This window comes from Epithele typhae, assembly GCF_022376455.1.
Source record: "Epithele typhae strain CBS 203.58 chromosome Unknown BXZ73scaffold_2, whole genome shotgun sequence".
NCBI lineage: Eukaryota > Fungi > Basidiomycota > Agaricomycetes > Polyporales > Epitheliaceae > Epithele > Epithele typhae.
The window spans coordinates 785,883-813,262 of record NW_025954193.1 but is presented as its reverse complement, the minus strand read 5'-3'; the positions used below and the strand labels follow the sequence as shown (position 1 = coordinate 813,262).

The 27,380-nt window shown below is 58.0% G+C and overlaps 12 protein-coding genes across 12 annotated transcripts; 5 read left to right on the top strand and 7 right to left on the bottom strand.

Annotated features, from left to right (window-relative positions):
- Positions 1–29: 29 nt before the first annotated feature.
- Positions 30–2,897, bottom strand: BXZ73DRAFT_96180 (SART-1 protein; the record flags this gene model as incomplete). Its single annotated transcript, XM_048027000.1, has 10 exons — positions 30–396; positions 446–1,352; positions 1,408–1,636; positions 1,690–1,748; positions 1,800–1,905; positions 1,953–2,134; positions 2,194–2,295; positions 2,351–2,538; positions 2,646–2,669; positions 2,731–2,897. The coding sequence occupies 10 exons, from the start codon at positions 2,895–2,897 to the stop codon at positions 30–32; spliced, it is 2,331 nt and encodes a 776-aa protein (XP_047883179.1).
- A 507-nt stretch (positions 2,898–3,404) lies between these two features.
- BXZ73DRAFT_73376 (MIF4G-domain-containing protein) lies at positions 3,405–6,221 on the top strand (the record flags this gene model as incomplete). Its single annotated transcript, XM_048021889.1, has 12 exons — positions 3,405–3,429; positions 3,450–3,695; positions 3,747–3,796; positions 3,845–4,079; positions 4,131–4,239; positions 4,293–4,363; positions 4,414–4,542; positions 4,563–4,847; positions 4,903–5,133; positions 5,188–5,456; positions 5,497–5,592; positions 5,646–6,221. 12 exons carry the CDS (start codon positions 3,405–3,407, stop codon positions 6,219–6,221), a joined length of 2,322 nt encoding a protein of 773 aa, XP_047883178.1.
- Positions 6,222–6,312: 91 nt separating this feature from the next.
- Positions 6,313–7,294, bottom strand: BXZ73DRAFT_86726 (S-adenosyl-L-methionine-dependent methyltransferase; the record flags this gene model as incomplete). The annotated part of the gene is made up of 5 exons (XM_048024293.1): positions 6,313–6,394; positions 6,454–6,520; positions 6,572–7,071; positions 7,131–7,196; positions 7,248–7,294. The coding sequence occupies 5 exons, from the start codon at positions 7,292–7,294 to the stop codon at positions 6,313–6,315; spliced, it is 762 nt and encodes a 253-aa protein (XP_047883177.1).
- Positions 7,295–7,681: 387 nt separating this feature from the next.
- Positions 7,682–8,051, bottom strand: BXZ73DRAFT_38132 (uncharacterized protein; the record flags this gene model as incomplete). The annotated part of the gene is made up of 2 exons (XM_048018128.1): positions 7,682–7,826; positions 7,882–8,051. 2 exons carry the CDS (start codon positions 8,049–8,051, stop codon positions 7,682–7,684), a joined length of 315 nt encoding a protein of 104 aa, XP_047883176.1.
- A 687-nt stretch (positions 8,052–8,738) lies between these two features.
- On the top strand, positions 8,739–11,630 carry BXZ73DRAFT_86724 (P-loop containing nucleoside triphosphate hydrolase protein; the record flags this gene model as incomplete). The annotated part of the gene is made up of 10 exons (XM_048024292.1): positions 8,739–9,530; positions 9,580–9,753; positions 9,792–10,212; positions 10,266–10,437; positions 10,490–10,761; positions 10,809–10,904; positions 10,956–11,113; positions 11,168–11,339; positions 11,389–11,420; positions 11,490–11,630. The coding sequence occupies 10 exons, from the start codon at positions 8,739–8,741 to the stop codon at positions 11,628–11,630; spliced, it is 2,430 nt and encodes an 809-aa protein (XP_047883175.1).
- Positions 11,631–11,719: 89 nt separating this feature from the next.
- Positions 11,720–14,148, bottom strand: BXZ73DRAFT_86723 (acyltransferase ChoActase/COT/CPT; the record flags this gene model as incomplete). Its single annotated transcript, XM_048024291.1, has 9 exons — positions 11,720–11,868; positions 11,919–11,956; positions 12,013–12,245; positions 12,308–12,498; positions 12,558–13,098; positions 13,151–13,455; positions 13,506–13,537; positions 13,593–13,836; positions 13,899–14,148. The coding sequence occupies 9 exons, from the start codon at positions 14,146–14,148 to the stop codon at positions 11,720–11,722; spliced, it is 1,983 nt and encodes a 660-aa protein (XP_047883174.1).
- Positions 14,149–14,894: 746 nt separating this feature from the next.
- On the top strand, positions 14,895–15,489 carry BXZ73DRAFT_38839 (uncharacterized protein; the record flags this gene model as incomplete). Its single annotated transcript, XM_048018260.1, has 2 exons — positions 14,895–14,963; positions 15,016–15,489. 2 exons carry the CDS (start codon positions 14,895–14,897, stop codon positions 15,487–15,489), a joined length of 543 nt encoding a protein of 180 aa, XP_047883173.1.
- A 1,320-nt stretch (positions 15,490–16,809) lies between these two features.
- BXZ73DRAFT_86721 (cytochrome c oxidase assembly protein CtaG/Cox11-domain-containing protein) lies at positions 16,810–19,490 on the top strand (the record flags this gene model as incomplete). Its single annotated transcript, XM_048024290.1, has 6 exons — positions 16,810–16,822; positions 17,122–17,240; positions 18,449–18,688; positions 18,753–19,070; positions 19,123–19,289; positions 19,355–19,490. 6 exons carry the CDS (start codon positions 16,810–16,812, stop codon positions 19,488–19,490), a joined length of 993 nt encoding a protein of 330 aa, XP_047883172.1.
- Positions 19,491–19,733: 243 nt separating this feature from the next.
- BXZ73DRAFT_73369 (uncharacterized protein) lies at positions 19,734–20,829 on the bottom strand (the record flags this gene model as incomplete). The annotated part of the gene is made up of 4 exons (XM_048021888.1): positions 19,734–20,088; positions 20,145–20,499; positions 20,547–20,634; positions 20,698–20,829. 4 exons carry the CDS (start codon positions 20,827–20,829, stop codon positions 19,734–19,736), a joined length of 930 nt encoding a protein of 309 aa, XP_047883171.1.
- A 249-nt stretch (positions 20,830–21,078) lies between these two features.
- Positions 21,079–22,449, top strand: BXZ73DRAFT_73368 (uncharacterized protein; the record flags this gene model as incomplete). Its single annotated transcript, XM_048021887.1, has 5 exons — positions 21,079–21,333; positions 21,396–21,670; positions 21,730–21,908; positions 21,961–22,220; positions 22,279–22,449. The coding sequence occupies 5 exons, from the start codon at positions 21,079–21,081 to the stop codon at positions 22,447–22,449; spliced, it is 1,140 nt and encodes a 379-aa protein (XP_047883170.1).
- A 297-nt stretch (positions 22,450–22,746) lies between these two features.
- On the bottom strand, positions 22,747–24,236 carry BXZ73DRAFT_38973 (uncharacterized protein; the record flags this gene model as incomplete). The annotated part of the gene is made up of 6 exons (XM_048018289.1): positions 22,747–22,833; positions 22,885–22,944; positions 22,996–23,011; positions 23,069–23,165; positions 23,216–23,583; positions 23,641–24,236. 6 exons carry the CDS (start codon positions 24,234–24,236, stop codon positions 22,747–22,749), a joined length of 1,224 nt encoding a protein of 407 aa, XP_047883169.1.
- Positions 24,237–25,048: 812 nt separating this feature from the next.
- BXZ73DRAFT_73366 (uncharacterized protein) lies at positions 25,049–26,055 on the bottom strand (the record flags this gene model as incomplete). Its single annotated transcript, XM_048021886.1, has 2 exons — positions 25,049–25,813; positions 25,873–26,055. The coding sequence occupies 2 exons, from the start codon at positions 26,053–26,055 to the stop codon at positions 25,049–25,051; spliced, it is 948 nt and encodes a 315-aa protein (XP_047883168.1).
- Positions 26,056–27,380: the final 1,325 nt, after the last annotated feature.

Below are 27,380 nucleotides of genomic sequence, written 5' to 3'. Positions count from 1 at the left end.
CTCGCGAGCCCTCTAGTCCAGGACCCTCATTACCGCTTCACGCTCTTGGGAGGCGGGGTGCCCTGCGCGTCCGCGGCCGCCTTGCGCTTTGCGCCGAGGCCAATGACGACCTTGGTACGTTGGGAAGAAACGGAGGTCGCCTCCTGCGAGGTGTCGACCTCGGCAGCGGTGGAAATGCGCGAGAAGCCGGGGCGTGGGGCAGGGGAGCTGCCTGCGGACATGCCAGGGGCAGGGCTGCTGGTGTTGGGCATCGGTGCGGGGAGCGTCATGAAACCGGTTGAATCGAGCTGAGGTATCGCGTCCTTGCCGGCCTGCTTCTTTTTCTTCTTCTCAGTCTTGCCCGCACCCTTAGTGAGCGGCTGGCTGTCGAAAAACTCCGCGGCCTGTGGGACAGCCCTGAACGGCGAGTCAGTACCAGATAGTGATGGGAACGCTGCAGACATACCCTCTGTTGCCGACTGACAGGACGAAGTGCGCTTGGCCAGCCTTCTCCTGGCGGATCTGGAAAGCCTGGTTCATGCTCAGCGGGGTGTCGCCGCTCGCCATGGCCTCCTTCTTGCGCTCCTCGGCGATCTTCTTCAAGCGCTTCTCCGTCTTCCCCTTGCCGGAGCCCTTGCCGTGGAACTTATGCGAAAGTGCCTTCCAAGCCTCTTTCGGAGTGAGCGCACGGCCGAACTCGTCGTAATACACGATGTTCACGTCCGGCTTGTAGTGCTTGAACGCCTCAAGGTTTTGCCGTGCCTCCTGTTGCTCCCGCATCCGATTCTCGTACTCCCGGGTCGCCTGGTCCTTATTGCCGCCCCGCATCTTCGTGCGCTCCAGTTCCCGCTGTGCGACCATCTGCCTGTAGTTCGCGAGCCACAGGTCGCGTTGAAGCTGCACATGTTCCCGTTCAGCGTCGTCCGCCTTCGGCCTGGCGAGGACGCCCTGTTGACGCAGGATGTTGAGGGTCGCGGCCATTCCGGAACCGAAGCTTTGCTCTTCGGAGGTTCCGACGCCAGCGTCGGCTGCAGCTGACGCTGGTTCAACGTTCGCCACTTCGGCTTGCAAAATGGCGTTCTCGATGGCATTGAGCATGGCCTCGTCATCGTCTTCTTCCTTCACGATGACCTCGCCTGCTTCGAGCTCATCCATCTCCACATCCTCCGACTTCGTCGCGGTTGGAGGCGTAGACGGCTGTCTCGAGGCTGCAACGGAAGTTTCGACGGGTTCCTTCTTGACCGCCGTTGGATCGTATGTGATGGCGCGGACGAACTCTGAGGTGTCGTCAATTGTCAGACCACCATCGGCGGCTTCATCATCTTCGACCATGATAGCCTCCTTGGCTTCAGACTGTGCACGCTGCTCCGCGACTGTTGAAGGGATTGACGTCAGTTTGAGATCTGTGCAACAAATGAATCTACGCACTCTGCTTTGCAATTTCCTCCGAAGACAGTTTCTTCGGCTTCTGCAGCTTGGCGCGGCGAGAGCGCGCGAGAGCAGCTTGTAGTTCGTCGTCATCTACGAAATTGGCATCCAAATTACGTTGTCGAGGGACAATGGGTTTCTCGTCTACCTGCATGAGGTCGTCGCCAACATTGGCGGTGAGGTCCGAGTCTTCGACGTTCGGCCGACGAGATGACCGTTTCTTCTTGGTCTGCAACGCAAAGAAGATGAGAATAAGTATATAGATCTAGTGAAGGGACCAACTTTGGGCTTCTTGAATCCTACATCGCCCGGTTGCATATAATCCGCAGACTCGAGGTTCTCTGTAGACGAGAGTGAGTGGAGCAGGTACCTGGACGTAACTATGAACTCACTAGCGTAGTCTATGGACAACAAAGACTTGTTCACGGCCACGGCCTTCTCGACCTCTTCCTTTCTCTTGTCGCGAGGAGCAGATGAAGAACTACCCAGCCGGAAACCCTGTACATGCGTCAGAAGACCGCAACTTAGATTGATGAACTACAAACCGTTTCTTTGGGTCCCTCTAGGAAGTCGTCGTATTTTGACAACAGGGAGCGCTTCATAGGATCGGCACCAGGTGCGAATTCGTCGTCGTCGTAGCCAGTGTAGTCTCGCCGTTTGATCTTCAGATCCTGGTTCTTCTTGTCGCGCTCACGTTCCGCCATATCCACATTCTGAAGTTCGTCCTCTACGATGAGACGCGCATTGGGTAAGGACTAAGTGTTGGCTGAGAAAAGTTGAAGGTACCTTCGTTATCCAATACACGACTGTCCTTCAGCGTCAATATCCGAGCTTCGCCGTCCTCCATGCCTTCAAAGTCATGGCTGACTTTGAGACCCTCGAGGTCCTCTGTAAATCACGCTGATTAGTGGAGCGATCAAGTAAGAGAACGGAGCCAACGCACTCTCTGTATAGTCATCTCCCTGGAACATCTTGTCCATGTTCTCGAGCTCTTCCTGCCTCTTCTTAGCCAGCTCCTTCTCCTTCTTCTTGCTTCGCTTGATCCACTTCAAGGTGTCATCTACGGAGCCGTCCGCATCGCCGAGGGTGGCACCCTTGAGCTTCGCATTGAGCTCGCGCTTGTTCCTCTGCCTAGAAGAAGGCCGAATGAGCTTCACGCTCTATCTTCACGACGGCCTGAGCTGGCCAAGAGGGGTAGAAGCAACTGCAACGCGGACTGTCGCGAAATGGATACTCACTTTGCAATCCGATCCTGGAGAGCCCTGATTCCGTGGTGGTTTGGATAAGCAAGAGAGGGAAACGAGGAAAATCCGTGATACGCACTTCGTCTCCCGTTCCTTCGCTTCTCGGTCTCGTTGTTTGGTATAGTTGTCCTCTGCCTCTGCCTCCTTGTTGGTCGCGGGAGCCTTGTCATCCGTGAGAGGCTTGAGACCAAGCGAGATACGGATCTTGTTGGTCTCCTCCAAGCTTATGCTCTCCTCCATAGACATGGTGACGAGAAAACCAGGCGGAAGGGGAGGCGGAGGTGGTGGAACGAAGCTGAGTCGCACAACGCAGCCCGCCCGCTCCAGGCGCACCGCACGACTCGAAGAAGCGCCCGTTGGCGACCTTTGGCGACAGGCGCGACCCCGCGTCAAGAAATTCTGCCATGCCTCCTCGCAGCCACACCGTGATCCGCCCCGCCCTTCCCCAATCTCTCCTTGAGGAGATCAGCGGGGAAAGTGGTACGTGCTACAAAACAGGCTCACTGCTCACATTCTCCTGCTCACTGCTTCCCACAGGCTCCGGTCATAAGCACCGGAAAGGCGGGAAACAATTGTCTCGCAAGGACGCCCGTAAACAGTCTCGCGATGAGCGCAAACAACGCAAAGCGCAGCATTTCTCCGATCCATCTCGCACGGGCACGAAAAGGAGAGCAGAGTCTGATCACGCGGAGTCTTCTCAGCGCAAGAAGGTCAAAGTAGACCGTCCTCCGTCTCAGCCATCCGGATCGCACAATGCTCTTGTCAAATCTCAAGAGGGGTCTGCCGAAGTTTTGGCAGTCAAAAGGGAAGCTTCAGGGGTCAAGAAGGAGAAGCCCAAGACCGCTCTGCAGAAGTTGGTGGCTCGCTCAGAAGTAACAGCCGCACCGTCCAAAAAGAAAGCGTTCTCGACGGCCATTCTGCGGACTCCTCAGGAAGACGACGAGGATGCTTACATCGCGTATCTTGAAAGCAAGCTTGGGTACGTCAAGAAGAGGAAGCGTACCGTGAGCTATGATCTGGGAGACGAGGAAGACGGTCTAGGAGGTACAAAACATGACTTTCGCGTTGACTATCTACTAAGACCGCTTTATCCAGAGCTACTCAAGGATCTAGACACCTTCGAAACCTCCATTTTCCCTAATCATGTCAGTTCTATCTTCCTGCGCCGTCAAATTTGCCTTACACATGAACAGGTTGAGTCCAAAGACTCCGGCTCTGAGCTTGAGGACGCAGCGAGTGCCAGTGAGGGCGACGAAGAGGACAGCGAGGTAGACAATGAAGATGTCGAACGGTTAGAGAATGTCGACGCTGGAAGCGATGATGAAGATGTTGGAGTCGATGATGATGTGGACGAGGACGAGGAAGTGGAGGAAGTGGTGCCCGATCTCATAGACAGTGAGAAGGGTCCTCCTGAAACATCATCAGCCGGTGTGTCGACGCGCTATCCGAATGGCACATGCTCATACGTTCCGAGAACAGGCACTAAATACGTCCCGCCACACCTTCGCAAGGCTGCGGAAAACAGTTCCAAGCCTGTATCAGAGGCGCAAGTCAAATTGACAAGACAGCTGAAAGGTCTCCTTAATAGGTGAGTGAATATGTCAAATGGGTGCAACATGCTTTCTCAGATGCATATGTCAGGATGACCGAACAGAATATAGCCTCCATTGTGGACGGTGTGGAAGAGGTATACAGGAACCATAGGAGACATGGTAAGCAGGGTTTTATCGTTATAGTTTATGAGATTCTGAACATCTATAAGACGTTACGGAGACTATCACAAAACTCGTCTCAGAAGGCATCTCCTCGCACTCTATTCTACTCGATCAATACGTAGTCCTTCACGCCGCGTTTGTGTCGGCCCTACATAAACTGATTGGAATTGAATTCGGTATGTGCGGATGCAAGCAGTATTAGGTCGTACTCACCAAGTTCTAGCCGCGTTCTTTGTACAACATGTGGTCACCTCGTACGACACCCACTTCGCGGCTCTGAAGGGCTTGGGTGTCAACGAAGGCAAGCCCATCACTGAGGAAGAAGGTCTCGGGAAAGAGTGTTCCAACCTCATCGTTCTACTATCCGAACTGTACAACTTCCAGGTCCTGTCCTGTGTACTGATGTACGACATTATTCGTTCTCTGCTTGATGGAGACCTATCAGAGTTCAATGTAGAGCTGTTGCTCAAAGTCGCACGGAGTAAGTACAGACCAGAAATTCCTGCGGGTATTGAAAAGAGCTAACCTCATTGCAGACTCCGGCCAGCAGCTACGCCAAGACGATCCTACTGCCCTCAAAAGCATCATCCAAATAGTTCACCTGAAGATTCCTTCGGATACCGGCGCTCTCAGCTCTCGTACACGATTCATGGTCGAAACGCTCGGCAACTTGAAGAACAATAAGGTCAAGAAGGCAGCAGTGGCCGGCGGCGAAGCCGTTGAGCGGATGAAAAAGTTCCTCTCCGGTCTCGCGAAGAAACGGCACGGTTCGTTCTACCTCTATAGTTTCGTTGCTACCCTACTCATATATACCCGCACAGTCATGCCGCATGAGCCCTTGCGCGTCTCGTTGGATGATCTTCGTTCTGCTGACACGAAGGGCAAATGGTGGCTAGTCGGAGCAGCATGGACTGGCAATCCTCTTGTAGAGCATCAGCGAGAGGTTCAGAACGCGAAGGAGAATGCTCCGGCTCTTGACACCTCGGACGAGAATGTTCTCGTAAAGCTGGCAAAGAAGCAGGGGATGAACACTGACATCCGGCGGAGCATTTTTATGGTCCTCATGAGCAGCGAGGCAAGTCAACAGTTTGTAGACTGCTGTTACCTTGCGCCTGACAAATATATCCTAGGACTACGCCGATGCTTGCGAACGTCTCTCGCAACTGAATCTCACCGAGGTACAGCAACGCGAGATCATCCGTGTCATCTTGCACTGCTGTGGAAACGTACGGGCCTCTTCTATGCACCTATGCCCTCGCTGACCGTCCCCATCCCACAGGAAAAGCAGTACAACCCGTATTACGCCCTCGTCGGCCAGCAGCTCTGCCGCATCTCCCACTCCCCCCGCATCACCCTCCAGTTCTGCCTCTGGGACTTCCTCCGCGACATGGGTGAGACCACCGTCGGCGGCGCCGAGATCCTCAAGAACCTCACTGACGACGACCGCGCCGGGCTCACCGTCAAGACCATCTCGCCCACCCGCGCCCGGAACGTCGCGCGCGCGTTCGGGTGGTGGGTCGCCAAGGACTGTTGCACGCTCGCGGTGCTCAAGCCCGTTGACTTCACCGTGCTCAAGCCGGCCGCGGCCGCGTTCGTGCGCGAGCTCGTCGTGCACGTGCTCGCCAACACGCAGCGCGCTACGCCGCTGCTGAGCAACGAGGACCTGCCGACGACGAAGAACAAGGGCCCGCTCGAGGGGGTGTTCGTCAAGGGCGCAAAGGTGCCGGCGCTGGCGCTCGGGCTGGTGTTCTTCATCCGCGACGCGATGAAGGGCGAGGAGGGGTTCTTGAAGTGGGCGAGCGGGGTTGCGTTGGAGACGTTGCGGACTGGGATGGATATCGTACCCGACTTGTGAGAGATGGGTGCGTTGCAGTACGCACTGCTGCTATTCATTATTTCTATTCCTACAAGCATTGTTCGTAGACCCTCTTCTGCTGGGGCACAATTCACGGTTTTGTGAACGCAACAGTTGAGTAAACATTCCCCGTCTGTCCCCCGAAAGAAAACGTAGGCCACGGTCGTCTTGAGCTGTGCAAGGTACGTGGATTAGCGATAGACAGAACGTGGCGGCAGCGGATGCGACGTACTGGAACACCAAGCCCACAGCGGTACTCGTGAACTTCGCCTTTAGCTCTTCCTCAGTGAAGTTGCAAGCTGCACAAGACATTCGTCAACACAGTGACAAGAATCAAGCTAACGACTCACAAGTGATGAGGAAGAATCCTCCCGGCTTCACCACCCGCCCTATCCTCGCCGGATAGCCGTCAGCCGGTGACTTGCCCTCTCCGTCTTTCTCAGCCAACGCAATGGCGTCCATCGTCCCCTTGTCCAAGACTAGATCCCATACCGCCGTCGCATCAGTTGCATTGAAGGTCATCCCGGGAAGGAGGGCGACTTCGTCGCGGAGGAAATCGCACGCCGAAAAGCTGATCTTGTCGGCTTCTGGGAGAGCAGGAGATGGCTCGTCCGCGTCGCTTTCGTCGGCGGGTGCTGTGGACTTGGAGGATGCGATCGCGCGGGCCAATTCCACCGCGTCCATGCTGTAGTCGATTCCGGACATCTTCTCAGGGGGATACCCGGCTTCGCAGAGGGCGAAAAGAAGATTGCCGTTCCCCGTGCCGACTTCGAGGATGTGTGGTGCAGGATCGGCTGGGACGTTCTCGAGGGTCCAATCCACCATCTTCTCTACGCTGTCTTCTCCAAACCTTCAACGATGAGTGATAAGGAAGGAGCGGCGGGGACATGGAAGTGGGCGAGGACTCACCATACCTCACCCTCATCCCCGATATCGTGAAAATTTGAGAGCTCACGAGAGTAAACACCATCCCAGCTAAAGGTCGCCGATTGCATCAGCACGAAGATATCGCGGTTCAGAACTCACTGCGCTTTGGTGCCCAGCTTGGATGGTTGCAAGTCGGAGGTGGACATCACGGTGAGGGATAAGAGGTGTGAGCTTAGTCAGCAACATCTAGCATCCAGTCGTGGTGGGTGGAAGAGACGCATGCTTCGGAATAGAATTGGCTTGAACACGACGTTGTTGCCTAGGAATGAGATGTGGAAAATAAACTTCTAACGCGGCGATAGGCTTGGGGAGATGACGTAGCATAGAGCTCACCAACAGACCCAAGTTCGGAGTGCTCAATGTACGCGCAGGAAAGACATGGTAGAGGGGTGTTGAATTATGAGAAGGTAGTGTACACAATTAAATCATGGATACAGCGTAAATCTGGAGAGCAGAAGGCGACTACCGAGCAGTCAGTGCATGGTTCCGCTTTGAACGGCTCAGGCGGACACACCATAAAGCCGAACGAACGATCATCTCCTGTTCTCCTTCTCTAACAGGTCTTTGGCCTCGTTGATTTTGCTCGCAAGATATGGTGATCCACCGCGGTCCGGGTGATTCGCGAGCATGATCTGACGGTGGGCATCCTTCAGTCTGTTCTTGGCTTGAGGACCGTCCCTAGACACTCTCTGTCAGACATGACATGCAGAATAAACCACGAAAGGAAACGCACTTGAGTCCAAGGATGGCAATGGCCTCTTTTCGGTCCATCTTCGCTTTGAAACCGCCCTTGGCCCACTGTTCAGCAGCGCTCTTCCCGCCGATGATACCTCTGCGGATAAGGGTACGACCGGCGATGGCAGCGGCAATAGCGCCAACGCCGACGATAATGGGGGTGGCCATGGGTAGTACGTAGGAAGGGAGTAGAAAAGGCGGGAGGTGGAAAGAGGGTGTCGAGGTGAAAGCACCAGAGTCGCCAGAGCCCGCGGCGTGTCGTCACACGGACGAGCGCCCGAGCATCCTCTGAGTACAGTGTTCGACCACAGACCACGCTCGTCTCCTCGTCCTTCCACCAAAGAGACCATCTCCCACCTCCTCCTCCTCCGCTCTCCAGCCGCCTTGCCCCTTTCCCTTTTTCACCGCTGCGACATCGGATCCAGGATCTACCGCAGCCTCTCCAACCGCAGGGACTTCCTCGGCGTCGTTCTTCACCTGCCTCTTTCTGTTTGGTCGTCAATCTCCTATCGTCAAGTCGATCCGGGCCGCAAACCCAGCCTGGGGTACCTGTTCGCCGGTCCTTTCTCGTCTCGACCCACCGCACGAGGCCTGATAGGACACATGATGCTAGCTAGCTGGACAAGACATGCGGCATCAAGGCTTTTATCAACACATTGCTGGAGGTCCGTAGGTTTCTCATCTAGTTCATGCACGGGGCTGGGTTGTTCGCGGAATAGATTTGTTGCGCATCCATCAGACGGCACGAGTGCTGCGGTAATCGAGAGGGGCAGTCCGGAGGCTGGCGTACGGCGATCCGCCGTTCGTATTTGAGCTGGTGCCAGCGAAGGCGAATTGCCCGCTTTGACGTCTCCGATGCCGCCGTTGTTCCCCACGGGGCCTTCTCCCTTATCCTCTCTCCCTTCGCGGCCGCTGCGCGCCCCAAGCGTACCACCACCCCGTACACGCTCGAGACGACTCCACGATCCCCTCCCCCCCACTTCTCCTCTCCTCCACCCTCAAGTGATGCCGCCGAAGAACAAACCTTGCGACATCCTCCAGAATATTATCGACGCCTCCTTCCCCGCCATCCGCCTCCAGGACGATGTTCCTGAATCCTCGCTCACCAAGGAGGTTATCAACGACTTCCTCAAAGACAGCCCCACCCCCCGCTTTGTTGGTGTAGCCCCCGTCTACTCGGAGAAGGGCTCCCTCTGCCGCCTAGCTCTCGCGGTGAGTGGCAAGGTCATCATCGTGCAATTCGCCGCGAAGGGCAAGGGCAGCAAGGCCTACGCGGGTCGCGAGTTCCTCGACAGCGAACTCCTCCACAACCCTGACGTCACGATCGTTGGATTCGACTTCTACAAGGTCGCGGTGGTCCTCTTCACGGACCAGTCCCTGCGCGTCCTCAACGGCGTCGACCTGAACAGCGCTTGTGGCAAGCAGAGCAATGATGCGCTCGGGACCATCCAATCCGCGATCCGCGATCGCTCTCCGGTCATGGAGGTCAACGTCAACCCCCTGTTCTCTTCGAACACCTTCGATGCGAAGCGCATTACCAATATCGCCATTCAGGCATGGCTTGCCTACACCCTCAGCACCTACGACACAATGGAAGAGATGCTGAGGAGTGCACCACACATCAACACGAAGGATATGAATGATGTAGTACGACTGGACCACCATCACACTATCTCACACACTGATGGCACTTCAGGAGCTACAATGTCTCGCCGATCTCGACCGTGGTGAGCAACGCCTGCAGCTCGTCCAGGGGACCTCGGTCAGGCACGACTTCTCCGCTGCGGGCTCCCGAGGTGAGACTGCGCATCTCCGCGCGGACCGCTTCCAAACTCGCTTCCAAAAGGAAACGGCAAGTGCACTCCCAATTGTACCTGCATTGCCGACAATTCTCACCGTGATATGCAGACACAGCGGGTGATGGCACATGACCATGAAACGGGCCTCGACATCGTCATTCCGGGGCAGGTCAGCTCCATCATCGGGCGCAACACTATCATCAAGACCACGACTAATCTCGAGAATCGCACCATTCTCTCGGTCACTACGCATGGTCCTGTGCAGCCAACAAATGCCGAGCGCGAGCGGGCTTACATGATCCGCTCTGCACTCCAAGGACAAACTGATGCCTTGAGCTCTCCCTTCCTTCAGTACATCATGCGGCCCTCTGAAACCTTCACATGGCCTGACACTTTCCCTACTTCTGATGTCATACCCGACATTGTCTCCAAGAGGTCTCTCAATCATTCACAGGAATGTGCTGTTCAGCAAATGCTTGCAGACATGGACTCTGCTCGTCTAACCATAATCAAAGGTCCTCCTGGAACAGGTTTGTTCAGTTGTCTGTGTTGATCCTTTCCATGCTCACATCTACATCACCAGGCAAAACCACTGTGATTGCTGCTTTTGTTGCCTCTGCTGTTTCTGCTGGCCAGAATGGGATCTGGCTTGTGGCTGAGAGCAACTTTGCTGTCAAGAATATTGCAGAGAAGTTGGCAGATGTTGGCTTCTGGAACTTCAGGCTCCTCATCAGCAAAGAATTCCACTTTGGCTGGTGAGCATATCTAACTCTGAGCACATCATGTGTCTAACTGGGCCTCCTGCAGGCATGATCATCTCTATAAGCAGATCCAGAAGAATGTCATCTCCAGCATTGAGTTCAAGCAGGCTAGATCTCGCATTCAAGGTGTTCCTGTCATGCTATGCACTCTCTCAATGCTCTCAAACAAGCTCCTTCACATCTTCACCAATGTCAACCCTGTCAAAGCCCTAGTCATTGATGAGGCCAGTCAGATTACTCTGGGCAGCTATGTGTTCCCTTTCAACAGGTTTGCCACTACCATCCACAAGATTGCTATGATTGGAGATGACAAACAGTGTGAGTGTCACTCTTCAATGTGGAGCATCATCTGATCATCTGAGCAGTGCCCCCTTATGGTGCTGACAATGACCCTGACACCATCAAGAGCATCTTTGAGGTTGAGCACCTCCATCCCCACATCCTCTTTCTTGCCATTCAATGTGAGTGGGGCTGCTAATTGCTTTGATGCTTAGCTAACTGTCAGCTCTCAGATCGCATGCCTTCACTCATTGGAGAAGTGGTGTCTGATGTCAACTATGATGGTCAACTTGACTCCTGGACAGACCATCCAGTCCCTCCCTCCCAGCCTTGTTGCTGGTTTGTTCATGTTGATGAGTCTCAGGAGAGCAAGTGGGATACTAGCTGGCAGGTCAGTGTGCTTGCTTATTTTGAATTTTTTGGCAGGCTGACAGCTATTACTCAGAATGTCAAAGAGAGGGCTGCAGTCATTAAAATTGCTGCTAAGCTCCAGGCAGAGGAAAAGAATTTCTGCATCATTACACCCTATGATGCCCAGAGGACCTTGCTGGTGACAGACCTCAAAGCTGCTGGGCTCCAGCATGAGGACAAGTGCTTCAATGTGGACTCCTTCCAAGGTTGGTCTCAGCTCCCTCCTATGCAACCTTTGCTCAATATGCTGCATAGGAAATGAGAGAGACTATGTCATTGTCTCGATAGTCCGCTCCAGCGGTCTTGGATTCTTGGATGATTTCAGGCGCACCAATGTCATGCTCACCCGCTGCAAGAGGGGCATGTACATTGTCACCTCCTGGGACTTTGTGGAGAAGAAGGCTAGTCACACCCTGGTTGGAAGGATGTCAGCTGCATGGTCTGAAGATGCCTGGATTCTCCCTGACCACCTCACTGTGGAGAATGTTGATCAGTAAAGATGTACTCAGCACAACACTTCCACATATCCTGTAGGCTCATAACACTTCTATGCTGAGAAGAGTAGAATATCATCATGTTCTATATACTATAGGTGTGAATGTAGTGTAGGTGTGCAGAGTGTCCTCATATCTAGTAAAGCATCTGTCAAAACAGTCATGAACATAGATGTGCTTGTTGAAGGGTTTGAATGCTTGGATTCAATGCCAAACCGCAGCCTCTCAGGAGCAGGCATGTCTGTGTGAATAATAAGCACACTTCTCTCTTGCTGAATGGCATCAACTCACAATTGATGCCATATCCATCTAGATATGGTGATCCAAAGCTATTCACAGAGCATGAGCACAAGAATGACCAAACAGTAGATTCATGGTCACATACCCAGTGCCTCGGAACTGCTCACCAGCACTGAGCCCACTTGAGCTCAATTTCCAGGTCTGGCTCTCAGTGAACAAAGGGTCCTCAAAGAGAGGATGCGATTCCCCAGCCTCCGGCTTGAGCATCAAGCGTAGGCCAAGCAGATGTCGATCGAACCCGCGACCCGTCGCCGCTTGCCGAGTCGCAGCCGTATGCGTCTGTATCGCACGCTGAAGGAGCGCCAGACGGGTCTCGGTCTGTACGCACGCTGATAAGTTCCTGCCTTCCGCAAATCGTCACGACGGGCAGGAACACGTACATCGCTCTCCGGGTCCGTCATCGCAAGGACCCACGCCCGGCTATCCGTCGACAACGTCCGCACTGTCTCGGTGCGCCCGCGATCAAACAGACGAGTGAGGACGGTCTCATACGTCGCGGTGAACGAGCCGCGCGTGCGGTACCACGCAAGTTGCATCGCCATCTGGATGTACCCGTCCGGCGACAGGCGCGCTAGAGGTCGACTTTCATCAGAGACGAGCAGCATATAGCAACGTGACGGTGGCACGAACCTTCCCGCCTGATCCAGTCGGTGCCGTAGGCGTCGAACACCAGCTCGTCCGCGTCCGAGTCGTCCACGATCTGCTTTGCGCGCTCTGCGGCTGCGTCGCACTCTCGCGCGATGAGGTCGTCCGTGACCCAGTCAAGGCGCGACCAGCCTTCGACTGCTTCGCTAGGTGCTCGAGGAGACAGGTCGTTGGGGTCGAGCTTCGCAGGGAAGTCGTCTTCAATGACGCCTTGGACGACAGCGTAGTCCGCGATGATACTGGGGACCAGCGCATCGACTGGTGAATGCTCGCCGAGGACTCCGGCGCGAGTATTGGCCTCGACGATGAGAGTAAACGGCTTGTCGTACCATCTGTTAAAACCCGGACGAGCGTTGTGACCGGACCGAATGTTGTGCAGGTGCGCAGTGAGGTCGATGTTGGGTGTGCGGGCGGAAGGCGAGAGGTGATGGGAATAGTCGTCGAGACTGAGCGCGAAGAGGGAGGATGTGATCGTTTGGAGGACTTTGTGGTTGTTAGGAGAAAGGGAAAGAAGATGACGCAGGTTCTGGTGAAGGATGCATTCATACAAATGCGCGAATTCTAGCATATTTACGCACCTTTGCCCAGCGATCCCGGTCGTCCGTCGTCAGCACCCCCACAGGCACAGGCCGCTCCCCCGAGCCTTGACGAGTCTTCGCGTCTCGCACCACGGCGAGTATTCGTTGCTCTATGATCCCCGGGGGAACTACCTGACCGGTGGAATCGAGCACCTCCACCGCGTAGAACATGTCCAAAGACATCACCAACAGCTGTCTGGCGTGAGGCTCTGACAGGGAGGCTGCTGAAGAAAACACATCGCAATGTTCTCGCGGAACACGACACTTGTTGAACACCTGCAATGCTGAGTGTCTAAACCAGATGCCTGGAAGATATTAGACGACATATGATCAACGACCCAGCTGAATCGCCTACCTGAGCGGTTGTCTTCCAGATTGGGGTTCTTTCTGTGAAAATCCAATAAACGTTGACATCGCGGAACGACAATTCTAGAATATTCACCGCTCTAGCTGAGCCTTGAACTCCAGGACTCGGTGCACAAGCCAGGCTGCGCGACGAACTTGCCATGCAGTGAACTTGAATCGTTCTGCAGAAGGATATCTAATATTCTTGGGAACGTTGAGGTCGTCTTCCAGAGCTAACCACCAGTTCGAGTGGATGATGATCGGGGCGCGCCATTCGTGGTACGCCTTCTTCAACCAGATATTATCGTCGAGCCAGTTGTGTGGGGACCTAGCATCAAGCTCTTCAACAGCCCCAGTAGCCCCACTGAGAATTCTGACTACTTTGTTCAGATAGAGAACATACCGAGTAACCGCTCCTGACACGCTTTGCCAAGCCCGCGATCGAAATCCTCGATCACTTCTTGTTGAGCTCTGTAGGCTGCGTCGAATGACTGTCCGCCTCGCGCGGCGCGTTCGTGGAGTATAGGCTCCAAGGATTTGAGATAACCCTGGAGTGTCTTGCGTAGGTCCGGGACCGGCAAACGAGGAAGCGAAGGCGACGAAGGGCGGGTGGTCGAAGCTTGTCGTCGCTGGCGGACGACCTGAGGATACATGGACAAGGAGGAGCGAGGAAGAGATCGAGTCGCGTTCGAAAGCATCGCAACCGCTAGAAATACGGGTCGGGAATCATCGGTGCCGTGAACGAAGGACGCAAACACTGGCGAGAGTCGGACGAGGCACCGTAGCGCGACGCCGTCCTCTGGCGTCACACCACAGGCAAAGTCACGTGATACTCCGTCACGCGTCATGGACGCGTTTCTGCGACAAGCTCCCTTGTGCCCCATTCGCCTTTCCGGCTCGGAGGGCGCACGCTGCGATCGCGAACACTTTCCTTCTCTCCCTCGTCTCCCCTGCACGGGACCACGCACTCCTCTCGCGGTCGACGCACCAGCCCGCCCCAGCCGATCTTCACCTCCAAGCTCCACCCATACTCTCATTTCAGTCACGCCTTCTCCCCGCGTTTTATCACGACCCAGACGGCAAGCTCGCTCAACGACGCGACTCGAAATCAACCTGTGTGGTGCGTTTCGTGTCTCTCTTTATGGCGTGTACCCATCGATGTTCGCTTCCAGCTCGTCTATTCATCGAGCAGTTACTGTCCCGGAAGGAACACACGCGATACCTATACCCTCCTCACGATATCCGCGGCCCTATCAATCACTGACTTATGCGGCGTGGGGTCACCCGTTCTCCTTTGTTTGTCTAAGCCAAAAACTGTACTACCAAGTGAGTGAATCCTGCTCGTGTCATTCGGATCGACCAACCGTCCACCACCAGTTGGCCGAACTGCCTTCACGTCATGGCCGCCCCCCTATCTGTGATTACCCAATGGCTGAAGAAAACATACCCTCGTCCTGCGGTTGATCCTGTGAGTGGAACGGATCGCACCAGCCCCCTTGGTCCCTGAGCCCCTCGCACAGGAATGGCTCGAAGGATGTTACTCTTGGATTGTAGAAGAGCTCCAGCTAGACCCCTCCCGAGACATGAAAACGATCCTAGAAAACGTGGACACACAGCTTCTAGAGTCTGACTTCGCGGACAGTATGCGCAGCGGCTCTGGTATACCACCGAACGCCATAGGTGCAGACGAAACGATGGTGATCAAAGGTCCCATCCTCGTCGAAGTTGTCGAGATAATGGAAGTCGGTCAAAGCGCGTATTCGTTGCTGCAGGTCCACGAATCCCGCGTCGAGTACCAGAAGCAGGCCCAGATTCGTACCGCTAGCGGAGACCCTGAAGAGCACAAACCGATGCCCAAGTTTCCGAGATCTATGTTGCAGTTACGTTTGAGTGACGGCCAGCATGTCATCACCGCGGTTGAGCACAAGAGTTTACCGGGAATTGAACTTGGCGAGACCCCTCTTGGTTTCAAGGTAAGTTGCCGTTTCAATTGACGTAGTCAGTGCTGTAACATCTGAGAACGAATGCAGATGGTGATCAAAGACGTCACCGTTCGAAAGGGGATTGCTCTGCTCGAACCCAGATGCGTGGAATTCAAAGGTCATCGAACGGCGGACCGCGATGAAAGACGCGATGCCGTCTTCGTGCGCTCCCTCAAGATCCGTATGGGGTGCGTCATCCTCCCTGTATATAGTTTCCTGTCTCCTGACCTTCATGTTGTGCACAGCGAGGACGTTCCCGAACTTGAGCAACCCGAAGCACATATCGAACCAGCCCAAGTTGAAGAGCCCCCTGCAGATGCCCCAGCACCGCTGCGCGGTAGGGCCGCTCCCAGGTTAACACAGTCCCCCCGATCCCCGTTACGCGACATCTCCCCCACTCCGGACGCCAAAGCAGGTCCTTCCAATTCCAACGCCGTACCGCTCAACCTCGACGAACACGCCGATGACCTCGGCGAGCCCCGCAGGCGGAAGCGGCCCAGCCGCGCCGGCCGCTCCCCGTCACCCGACCCTCCCCCTCGCGAGCAGCGCTCGCGCTTCTTCACGCGCAACGGCCCCTCCGACAGCCACAGCAGCGCTACCGGGCTCCTTTCAGCAGACGGCGGACGGGCCAGCCCCACCTCCGTCTCAGTGACCGGTCCAGGGTCTAGCGACGCCATGAAGGAGTTCGCGCGGACAATCGGGCTGTCCCCGCGCCGCGCCCGGCCGGCACCTGGATCGGGGAGCGACACCGAAGAGGACGAGTCCCAAGCCCAAAACCCGGCGTCGCAGCGTCTCAGTCAAGGCGACAAGGGCAAGGGCAAGGCCACCGCGAAGGAGCCAGTGTTCGGCGACGCGAGCTCGGACGACTACGGCTTCGACTTCGATGTTAGCGGAAGCTTCTTTGAGCACATTGAGCGGGTGGAGCTGGACTACCTGCAGAACTCGCAGGCGCAGGGCGAAAGCCAAAACCGGACGCCGACGCCGTCGCAGTTTCAGCCGCAGCCGCAGACGCAAGTGAAGGGGGAGCCCATGTCCCAGGCGATAGGCCTTGCGGCCAGCACGCCTTCTACGACCGGATCTGGGTCGCGTGGGGCATCATCGTCGATGGCTAGCCAATCTGCCGGAGGGTCGAAGAGCAAGCCGACCCCCGCGAGGATGGACAGTGTGATCGACATCAGCGACGAAGAGGTAGAGTTAGACAAGGAGAACAAGCCGGTTCGGACTCGGCATGTACGCAGGCGTGTCTTCAGGGTACCGACGGATGCCACCGTTATCGAGCTTTCAGACTAGTCCTCGCGCCGGTTACGAGCGTGCCGCAAGGCATGATGGACAATGACGACGTCGAGTGCAATTGCAACGTATTGTATCCCCTTGTAATAGCCCGAGTATTTGTTGTATGCATCATTCGTCGTAATTGCAGCCAACAGGGCCGCTCTATGTTTGCAAGTCCGAGGGTAATACATGCCGCACCGAGCACAACGTCGCAAGCCACCAAACAAGGACCTCTAAGGATACACACATGGCGAGAGAGGATCATCCGAGGAGGACGACCTTCGTCTTTTTCTTCTTCTTGGAATTCGCTGTGAAATCCCGCCAGCTGCCGACGCGCTGTTCACGGTTCTCTGCAGTGGCTGCGATGAGTAGGGGTACGCAGTGACCTGACGATTCGCCTTACCTTCCCATCGTGCGTCCTCCTCGGCCTTTCGTTTCTTCGCATTGACTTCTTCCTCCTTCTTGCGCGCCTCGAGACCTTCATTGGCCAGGTTCATCTTGACCGCTCTACATATTGTCAGTGAGTAAAGACAACGAGAGGCACGGGAAAACAATGCTGACTTTCGTCGGCGGACTTCCTCGTCGATGAGCATCTCCTTCGACTTGGCGCGCATCTGCTGCCGCCATGGAGGCACCAGGCTCTGCAGCTTCGGGTCGTCGTCCTTCGTTGTCGGGAGCAGCCCGAGGTTCTTCAGGAGATGGACGCGAGCCTGGTTGATCACCGCGTCAAGCTCCTCGCGCTTCGTCTTGTCGGAGAGCTCCGACTCGGCCTGTGAACGCTCTCACGTCAGCGAACATTCGCAGCCACGCTTCGTGTTTGTGGGGCAGAGGGTGGGGGAGCGAAGCGGCGTGGGTAAACATGGGCGGGCGCAGGGACGGTGGACGCACCTTTTTGAGGATGTCGAAGGCCTCTGGCGCACGGGCATGTTTGGTCTTGTCAGGGTGGATGACTGAACGTCAAGCGACCGATGAGCATGAGCCTTCCGGTTGCGGTCCAGGAACGTGAGGATGCGAAGGCTCACCGAGCGAGAGCTGCTTGTACTTCTTCTTGACCTCCTCGGCCGTAGCGGTTTCCTGAATGTCTAGGATATCATATGGACTGCGCAGGGGGCTCGTTGAGAAGTGGCCTCAGTGGGAATGAGCGGAGGGGCGCACTTGAATTTGAACGCTTTGAGAATGCGCTCGACCTCGACCTCTCGCTGGAAAGCCGTGGCTTCCCGGCTAAGTAGTTTCTCGATGTCGTCCACTGAAGGCCCGCCGGATGGCTTTGAAGAAGCGGCAGCCTCGGACATGGTGGCAACGCACAATCTGGGAGCGAAGCGGACAGCACAAGTCGTCTATGCGGCCGCAGACGACGCAAAAGTAAGCACAAGCCTGACCAGCACGCTGTGTTGCGTGCAGACGACAGTGGGGCGTCGAGGCGAGAGTGTGTCTGAGGGTGGCTTGGCCCGGTGGGCGCGCCGAGTCGAGAGACGCGAGTGGTGGAAGACCGAGGTCGGGGAGTTGTGGAAGGCTCCAAGCGCCGCCGCCTTCTCGCCATGAACCCCCTCCGTGTGCCCGGTCTCAGTCTGCGCACTGCAGGCCGCGCGCCGCCCTTCTCCTTCGCCCGCGCAGGCCCCTCTTTCGCCCTGCGGCCGGTGAGTGCTAATGCTGGGCATCCGTACTTCTCAACGGGCCCCTCTGAACACGGATGTTCCAGCGCAGTGTCCACACCGTCCCGCGGCACGCCTCGCGTCCCCGCCCCTGCCCTTCGTCAAGAGAGGTCCCCTTCTTCAGCCGGTCCACATGGAGGCATAGCTCTACGAACTCTTCTTCCTCTTCGTCTGGACCTTCCAATGCTGGACCGTCACCCCGCCCCGGGTCGCGGCCGTACCAGCACTCTCGGCAGGAGATGTACGCCGCGCGGAACCGGAGCCTTCTCATGTACACGACCGCCGTGGTACGCCTCTCTCGCATCCAGCGCACCCCCGTCTCCCTCCCTGACGCCCCCCCTCCTCGGGCAGATCGTCGCGGGCATTGGCGTGACATACGCCGCCGTGCCGCTCTACCGCATGTTCTGTGCCGCGACCGGGTTCGCAGGCACGCCCAAGGTCGGCATGGGCAAGTTCGAGGCAGAGCGCCTCGTCCCGGTCGAGAACGCGAAGCGCATCAAGGTTCACTTCAACGCGGACGTCTCCGACGCGCTCCCGTGGTCGTTCGTGCCGGAGCAGAAGATCGTGAGCGTCCTGCCTGGGGAGACGAGCCTCGCGTTCTACAAGGCGAAGAACAAGTCGACAAAGGACATCATCGGGATTGCGACGTACAACGTCACTCCGGATCGAGTGGGTGGTGTTCCTACAGCGTGAAACCGGAGGGTGCTAATGGCACGCGCAGATTGCGCCTTATTTCTCCAAGGTGGAGTGCTTCTGCTTCGAGGAGCAGAAGCTGCTTGCTGGGGAGGAGATCGACATGCCTTTGCTCTTCTTCATCGACAGGGACGTTCTCGATGACCCCGCATGCCGCAATCTGGACGACGTTGTGTTGTCGTACACGTTCTTCCGGTACGCATGATCATGTCTCCTATGTACCGTAGATTCGTGCCTCACGACATATCCATGCACCCCAGCGCACGCCGGAATGCTCAAGGACACCTTGAACCTGATGCTTCAGATGAGGTGGTGCAGGCATCACAGGGCTTCGGTGGGTATGAGCATGCGCCCAAGGCGGAGGACCGAAAAAAGGCGGAGGAACGCAAGATATAGCCCATGGGTATCTGTGTATCTGCTAGCGTAGTCCGTTATAATGCACCAAACACTATTCTACAGTTATGAAGGCTCTATGAGGCCTCATACTGGTCTTCATCTATTCGTTTTCGTTTCGGTGTTGTACTCCGGCGATCATCTCCCCCTGGAAGAGACGCGGAATTAACGTCTCGTGTCCCACTCAAGTGTAATGGCCTGAGTGACGGTTGGTGCGCGTCGTGGGCATCCTGAACGTCGATTTGGTCAGACATCGAGGTGGAGCGGTGTCGTACAGATGGTCATTACCGTGATCTTCGTATGCGGGTCGTCAGCCGCCCACGAATAGTCGATTGAATCCTCGAAGATGGTGTCTTCGTCTTTCTGAATTTCATAGTCCATGGTGCTGGAGGTGTCACCTGAGGGATGGCCGCCGATACGGGTGAAATGGATTTTGCCCGCAGTGATCAATTCGAGCAAGTGCTTGTTGTGAGCGAGCGAGAGCATTGAAGGGTTTTGAAGCGGCACGTTCTCAGGCCAGCCGTGGATTTGTACTTGATATACGTCAAGCTTGGTGTGATTCGTCCACTTCATTTCGGCGTTTCGGACGCCAGAGAGCTTTCTAAGCAGAAGAAGGTAAAGGTAAGAAACGCCGTAATCGCAGCGTGAACGACATACCTTAGCTTATCTCGAAACGCGCCATAGAGCTGCGTTTTGACTTCATGCGCGGGCTGCTTCTTACGAGTTGGATTGGTGGCGGGATGAACGGACACGGTAGGCAGTGGTGCGACGGCGGTCAAGACAGAAGACATATTGAGATTCTGGGCGCGAGCGCACTGCGTCTTGAACAGCTCTGCCCCTGGAGCGCCGCATCCACGATGACCACGCCAGAACTCCCGCCCGATATTCGTGCCGCCGAGGAATCCGGCGTCGTCTGGATCGCTTGGTCTCACGGCAAGGAAGAACGACTGCAGTCCCACGAGAGCTTCCAGAGACTCGAGCTGCTGGGAGATGGTCTGCAGGGCCTGACTGACTGTGCCCCTGTCAATGCGATGTGCACAGCAGAACCGCGCCACGCACCTATTTGCCTTCGGTCATCCGACAAATTCTGCGATCCCGCGCCGCCGAAGAGCGACCTGCAGTGCACTTCCGCCATGCGCCGTTTGACCTGCGGAAGGCGGCGTTGCAGTCACCTACAGTGTCCGTGCACCGTCAGTGCACGCGCACATACCTCGTCGAAGGGCCGGCTCTCGCGCTCCGCGAACGCGCGCAGGTCGCTCAGACCCTGCTCGTAGAGCATCTCGAGCCGCTCCATGAAGAAGACATCGTCCGACGCTTTTTCTTTCCCTTTCAGCGTGTCCATGAGGCTTATGCAGACTGTATTGAATGGGTGCTCAGAATTCCGGCGTGCTTTCAAGGGAGGGAGAGGGGGTAGTCGGCGCGGCGGGTAGTCAAATGCTCGTCGTGGTTGAAAGGAAAGAGGCGTCCCGCGCCACCCCGCGCCGCCGTCGCGCTCACATTGACAAGCCTGCACATCTGATCTAGACGCCCAATAATCTTCCTCCTCCCCCTCCTCAATCTCCCCACCTCTTCCCACCCGCAGGCGTTCGCGATGGGCCGCACCCGCCCCAAGTCCCGCAAAGCCAAGCCGCCTGCGACGGAAACCGCCGCCGCCGCCGCGTCCGCGCCGTCGCCGTCGGTCCCCGCGCTGCTGGAGAAGGCGCAGGAGCTGATCGTGCAGTGCGACTACGAGCTCGCGGCCCGCTTCGCGCAGCGGGTGCTCGAGCGCGAGCCCGCGAACGCGGAGGCGAAGGAGGCCCTCGGCGTCGCGCAGCTCGAGATGGGCGAGCTGCTCGCAGCGAAGGAGGTGCGCGCCCCCGGGCCCGGGTTTCTCTGTGCTCGTAGTTGATCTCGACCTTTCCCCCACAGACCTTCCGCTCGCTCGTGCCCCCGCATCCTGGCGCGCCCGCGGCTCCCCCGGCCTCTGCGCACCTGTATCTCGCGCAGCTCAGCGACGACGACCCGCAGGCGGCGCTGCGGCACTACCAGGCCGCCGTCGACATCCTCTCCGGGCAGCTGAAGGGGAAGGAGCGCGCGACCGATGCGCCGGATTCGGGCGACGACGAGGCCGAGACTCGACGGAGCGTCGTCCGGGCGTTGATCGGGATGGTGGAGATCTGGATGGATCCGTCGTACAGCCTCTGGTGCGTCCGTGCTTGGTGTGTGTGCGCCGAGTGTGGCTGAGCGCGAGCGGGCGGCGCAGCGACGACCCCGCCGCGGAGAAAACGTGCGAGGACCTGCTCGGGCTCGCGCTGCAGACGGACCCGGGGAACACGGAGGCGCTGCAGGCTCTTGCGTCCGTGCGGATGTCGCAGGAACGGCCGGACGACGCCAAGGTGTGCCTCGAGCAGGCGTGGAAGTCGTGGAAAGACCTCGACCTCGGTGGGTGTCCGTCCGTCCGGATGCGTGGAGCCGCGACTGACTGAATGCACAGATGACCCGCGGCTACCGCCTATACCCTCACGGCTGGCCATCGTCAAGCTTTTCCTCGAGCTCTCCCTCTACACGCCCGCGCTGCTCGTCCTGCAGGGCATCATGGCCTCAGACGACCAGGAGGTCGAGGCGTGGTACCTCGAAGGCTGGTGTTTCTTCCTCATGGCGGAGCAGGCGAAGGAGAACGGCGGTAAGCTAGACGAACTTACGTGGGAAGAGCTCGCGCGCGATTCACGCGATTGCCTGGAGACGACCCAGATGGTACGTGCGACATCCTGCATCGCGCCTCCTTATTCTTGCTCATGCGGGCGATCTGCAGTTGCACCTGAGCCAGGAGCATCCAGATGCGCCTCTCCTGGAACACACACGAGAACTGATAGGCAAGCTAGAGTCGTTAGGCATCCAGCCTTCTCCTGAGCAGGACGGAGAGGATGGGGAGGAATGGGAAGACGCAGAGGAGAGCGACGAAGACGACGTTGACATGTCGTAGGCCGACTAGTCGCCAAAAGTACTCTATCCCGGTTGCTGCTACGGATTTGCATTTATTCCATCACACGGTCACGTTTGGCATGAGCGAGAACGAGCAAACTACTGTGAATTATAATTTGATATCCTCTATGATGCCAACCTCTACTTGAGCAAATGAGCGATGATATGCAAAACGATAGCAGTTACATGTGAGTGGTGATGGTCGGCGAGTGGTGGAGGTATGTGGGTGGTGGCGATCGGTAAATAGTGATGATGGGCAGGGAACAGGATTGGAGGGTGGAAAGCACAAAACGTGATCTCATGCATCAGTTTCAGTGGTCTTCGTTGACTTCTCGTCTTCACCGAAGACCATGTGCCAGAGCTCAGGACCGTCGCGGATGAGACACTAAGAAAGTGTCAGAAACTCCCAGTGACAAAAAGAGCAAAAGGGACGCACAATGACCACTTCGACGGCAATGAGGGCGATAATGATCAGCTCCATGCGGTGGGCAGACGTCTGGTGTGTATGTCAGCGATACGTCAATGGTACCCTTGCAATATGACCAACCTCCGTGAGCAGCTCCCTTAGAACGGATTGCATCTAAGAAAGACGGGTCAGCCGGAACGCCGTAGTCCTAGACGAAGGGTTACTTGCCTCGGCCGCATAAGTGATCTTGTCGTTCACAGACCGGATTCGTGCTCTCATCTCGAGAGCATTGCTCAGAGTGTTGAAGTAACCTGACATCTTCATGAGTCCCACACAAGGCAACACATCGATTTGAGCGCACCTTCAAGCACGGGCTCAGACCAGTAGAAGTCTGGCGTGTCGGAGAAGTTTTCGCGGTTGAGGTTGAGCCCTTGGCGGAAGCGCAAGAGCTCTCCGAGCTTCATCACGAGCTGCTTGCGTCCAAGGCCCGGCTTGCCGGTCTTCTGCAGGGCCCGGGGCAGGTTCGCGATGGACGACAAGTAGTGCTCCAGGGAAGTCTCCAGGCCCGATAACGCGGTCGACCGCGACAGCGCCTGGGAGTACGCATACCGCACGAGCAGCGTGTCCTGCGGGAGCGCACTCGGCGGGATGCTCGCCGGCAACGACGCCTCCGTGTTCAGCGGCGGCAGCTTGCCCAGGATGATCAGGTCTCCCTGCAGCCGCGTCTCCCTGCAGCACGCACAAAGCCTCAGCCCCCGCGCCGCGCGCAAGCGAGAAACGACTCACTCCTGCGGGTCCGTGACGAACTCCAGGTCCTCCGTCTCCGGCTCCTTCAGCCGCGCGACCTCCGCCCGCGCGGGCCACACCACCTCGCGCAGGAACGCCCTCGCGCCCTCCTCGTCCAGGCCCCAGCACACGAAGCTCCCGTTCCCGAACACGAACACCTCGCCCTCCCTCCCGCCGCTCCCGCTCTCCCCCGCCGCCGCCGCGGGCCGCCAGCGCGGCACCCACCACGCGTCGTGCAGCAGCACCGCGCCCTCGGGCAGCGCCGCGAGCAGGTGCCCCATCGCGTACCGCTCCGCCGTCGCGAGCGTCGTCACCGGGTGGATCTCGGACCGCGTCGGGGTCGGGTTCGCGCGGATGGGGAGCGACGCGGACGCGGAGCGCCGCAGCGGCGTCGACGCCTTCGGCTTCGGTTTGGGCGCAGCGTCGGCGGCCTCGGGTGCGCTGCGCGGCTTTTCGGAGAAGTGCCGGCGGGCGAGGGTGGTGGTGATGGAGGGCGGCGTGTGGGCGCGGCGGGCGAGTGCCACAGGTTGGGCGCACCGGGGCGGGCTGGTGAAGCTGCGCCGGAGCTGGTGGTGAACCAGAGCGAACGGGTTCATCTGGGCGGGCACATGGGTTAGAATGAGCGTGGAAGACGGAAAGAAGCTTACCTTGGGGCAGGGGACAGCGGAGAGGAGAGGAGAGGAGAGGAGAGGAGAGGAGAGGGAGGGGGACGAGGACGTCGAGGGCAGAGGCGACGACGGAAAGTAAAGTTGGCAACTTTGACGCGACGCTCGCCGGGCCGCCACGACGCGTCGCCGTCTGCCGGATCCCCAGCACCGAGGCGCTCGATGACGAACTCAACGCGAGCACCGCATCAGTCGCGGCTCGTCCTTCTCGCAGCCTCCTGCATGGTCCCACCTCCAAAAGTCGGCCGGACTGCTTTGATCAACACTCAGTGCACACAGTAGTCTTTCGAGTTCACCAACGCACGGATACATTGAGCAGACACAACACTAGGGACTACATGCTCCACAAGGGAGCGCGCGATACAAACACCAGAACAACAGGCACCGCACAAGCACAGACACTTGTATCGACAACGCCCCCCGAAGGAGGCGCGCGATACAAACACCCGGACGACAGGTAACGTACAAACGATCAGGGAGAGAGAGAAACCGATAGAGAGGAAACCAAGACACGAAGCCGCCTCCGGAGAGACGGCGACAATTAATCCAAGCGACGTCCATCCAACTTCTACTGCACCTCTGCCTCTAGCGTCCGGGGGCCCGACGTGCTCTCTGGGTCCTTCTTGGCCGCCCTCTATGGGGTCGAGCCATCAACGGTACTTGCGCCTACGCCTCGTCGATGCGACTACCAATGAGGTGAGTCGCACCATCCTCCGCGGTCTTCTCGTTGGGCAGCCCGACCATCAGAGGACGCGTCCCGTGGTCGGGCTCCCGGCGAAGGAGTCCCGTGTGTACGACCACAACCCGTCTTGTCCTTGTGGCACGCTCCAGTCGCCTGGAGAGTACGAAGCCCCGTTGCCCTTGCGGGGCCGTCCATAGCCGGGGGCGCGGGCGGCGAGGGGCAGCTTGGACTCCGGGAAGTAAGCAGAGTCCATGTCGGGATTCAGAAGGAGGGAGCCCATGAAGCACGACGAGGAGACCGAAGATGCCGTCTCGGACCGAGCCAAGGGCGAACGCTCGAGGGGGATTTGGCCGGGCTGGTGGCGGGGCGTCCAGCCGATGGTGCTGTAGGCATCCGACTGGACGTCCTCGATGACACGGACATCGGAGAGGTTGAGGGCGGGGAGCTCGTCTTGCTTCGACAGTGGGAGCCAGGAGGGAGGCGGTGGCGGAAGCTCCGAGGGGTCTGGGGAGCCGGGGAAGCTCGTGGTGCTGCACGAAAGCGGGGAGCCCATCATGGTCCAAGGAGAAGGCGAACGGACGTTCCGGAGCCCCAAGAATCCAGGGGTGTACGCCACGAAGGGGAGTGGCGAAAACGAGAGGCGGGGGTTCTCCTCCTCCTTGGCGCTCACGGTGGCGGCCGCACCCACGGGCGACGGTGGGAGTGGGGAGGGGGGGAGGGGAATGCGCTCGGCCGGAAGGCGCTCGCGGCCCAGAGGCCAGCCCTTGCTCGCGAAGATCATCGCGACCTTCTCCTGAGGGCTGAGCTTGGGCTTCCAGTCGACGTCCTTGAGAGTGGCGTGAGCAACCACCCAAGGAGATGGTCCTCGGTGTGGCGGAAGCTCACCTCAGCGTTGTCGACCTCCTTTCCCCATTTGATGACCGCCGAAGCGGTGGCGAATGCCCTAACCGGGCTGGGGCTCGCGATGGCGGACACCGCGTTGTTGTCCTGGAGGAGCTTCGGCACATGGCCGATGGAGTTGATCTCGGTCAAGAGATCATAGGCAGTCTTCGAGGGGGAGGAGGACATGGTTGGGATGGGATTGGGGGTGCGGGGGAGCAGAAGGACTCGCGGGCGGGGCGGGATGAGAACGAAGGAGGGGAGGAGGCGGAAGCGTTTTATACCCCGCCTCGAATCCAAAAGCGCCAGTTGTCGCGCGGGCACGTGAGCGCGTACGCGTTGGGAAGAACGAGCGCGCACTGTATTCGGTCCCCAGTGCCTGAACTCAGTCTTGCCGTGTGGCTCACTCTTTGTCCTCCGCCGCGGCCCGCCGCCCTTGAGGCCTTGAGCGACGATGATCGCGACACTCGCCTTTGCAAGCCTCGCTTAGCAAGGCCAAAGCGCCCCCACCCTCGCCAGCCCCGGCCCGCGTGGAGACGAGTGTTGGTGCGCGCACTCGCGGGTCTGTGGCCATCGCCCAGTGTGGTCCTCTCACGTGCTGGGAAACGCCCACCTCGCGCTCCTGCCCATGTAACCTAGAAGGTCGCGCACATGCCCGATCCAGCGCGCTCTGCGGACACGCACATTCCGCTCTTGGGCCCGACGACCGACGCTCCCGTCCGACCGCCCGCGCGAGGCTCGCACCCGCGCTCGCGGTGCCCCCCGCCAAATGACGCGCACGGCACTGCGGGCGATCTCGACCCACGGCTCCAGCGTTCAGACGTACGGTCCGCCCTCGCTGCTCGCGTGTGCGGAGCGCCGGCGTGAGAGCGCGATCGACCGAGTCATCGACAGTCTGTTCCGATCGCTCTGGGCGCCACCGACCACAATCTGCAGAAGACGGGGGGCAGAGCAGATGGCGGGGTGAGCAGATAACGGACGACGGAAGGGGCAGTTGGCGCTACCGCAGGCGATGCACCGCCGGCGGCCCTTCCCGCGCGTCCAGTTTGTGGGCACGGTCGCGCAGGGTCGCGGGCCGGCTTCAATTTGAGCCAGGGCGCCTAGATAGGCGCCCCGAAGGCCTGTGCACTGGCCCCGCACTGTACTACCAGTGCGCTCGATCTCTGTCTTTTGGCTCAGCGGTGCGCCAACAGAGCAGAGGGGGGAACTATGTGCGTGCAGAGGTGAGCTCTGCGCTTTTTGACCCACGAGATTGAGCATCTTGGCAAAGACCGTCATATTAGGAACGACGCGTGCTAATTGAGAGCCATATGTTGCATGTATCGGTCATGTGATCGCGTCGAGTTGAGGGCAGGCTTGCGGACGCTCCGGCCCTGTCTCGTCTCGAGGCGCCGCCGCTCGTTTCCAACGTCAACGATGCCCCCTTCTTTCGTCTTTGTTCTCCCTTTCCGTGCCCACAGTTCGAAGCGACACAAAGAAACGTTGGCAGTACCATACGAAGTGCTAGCAACCCC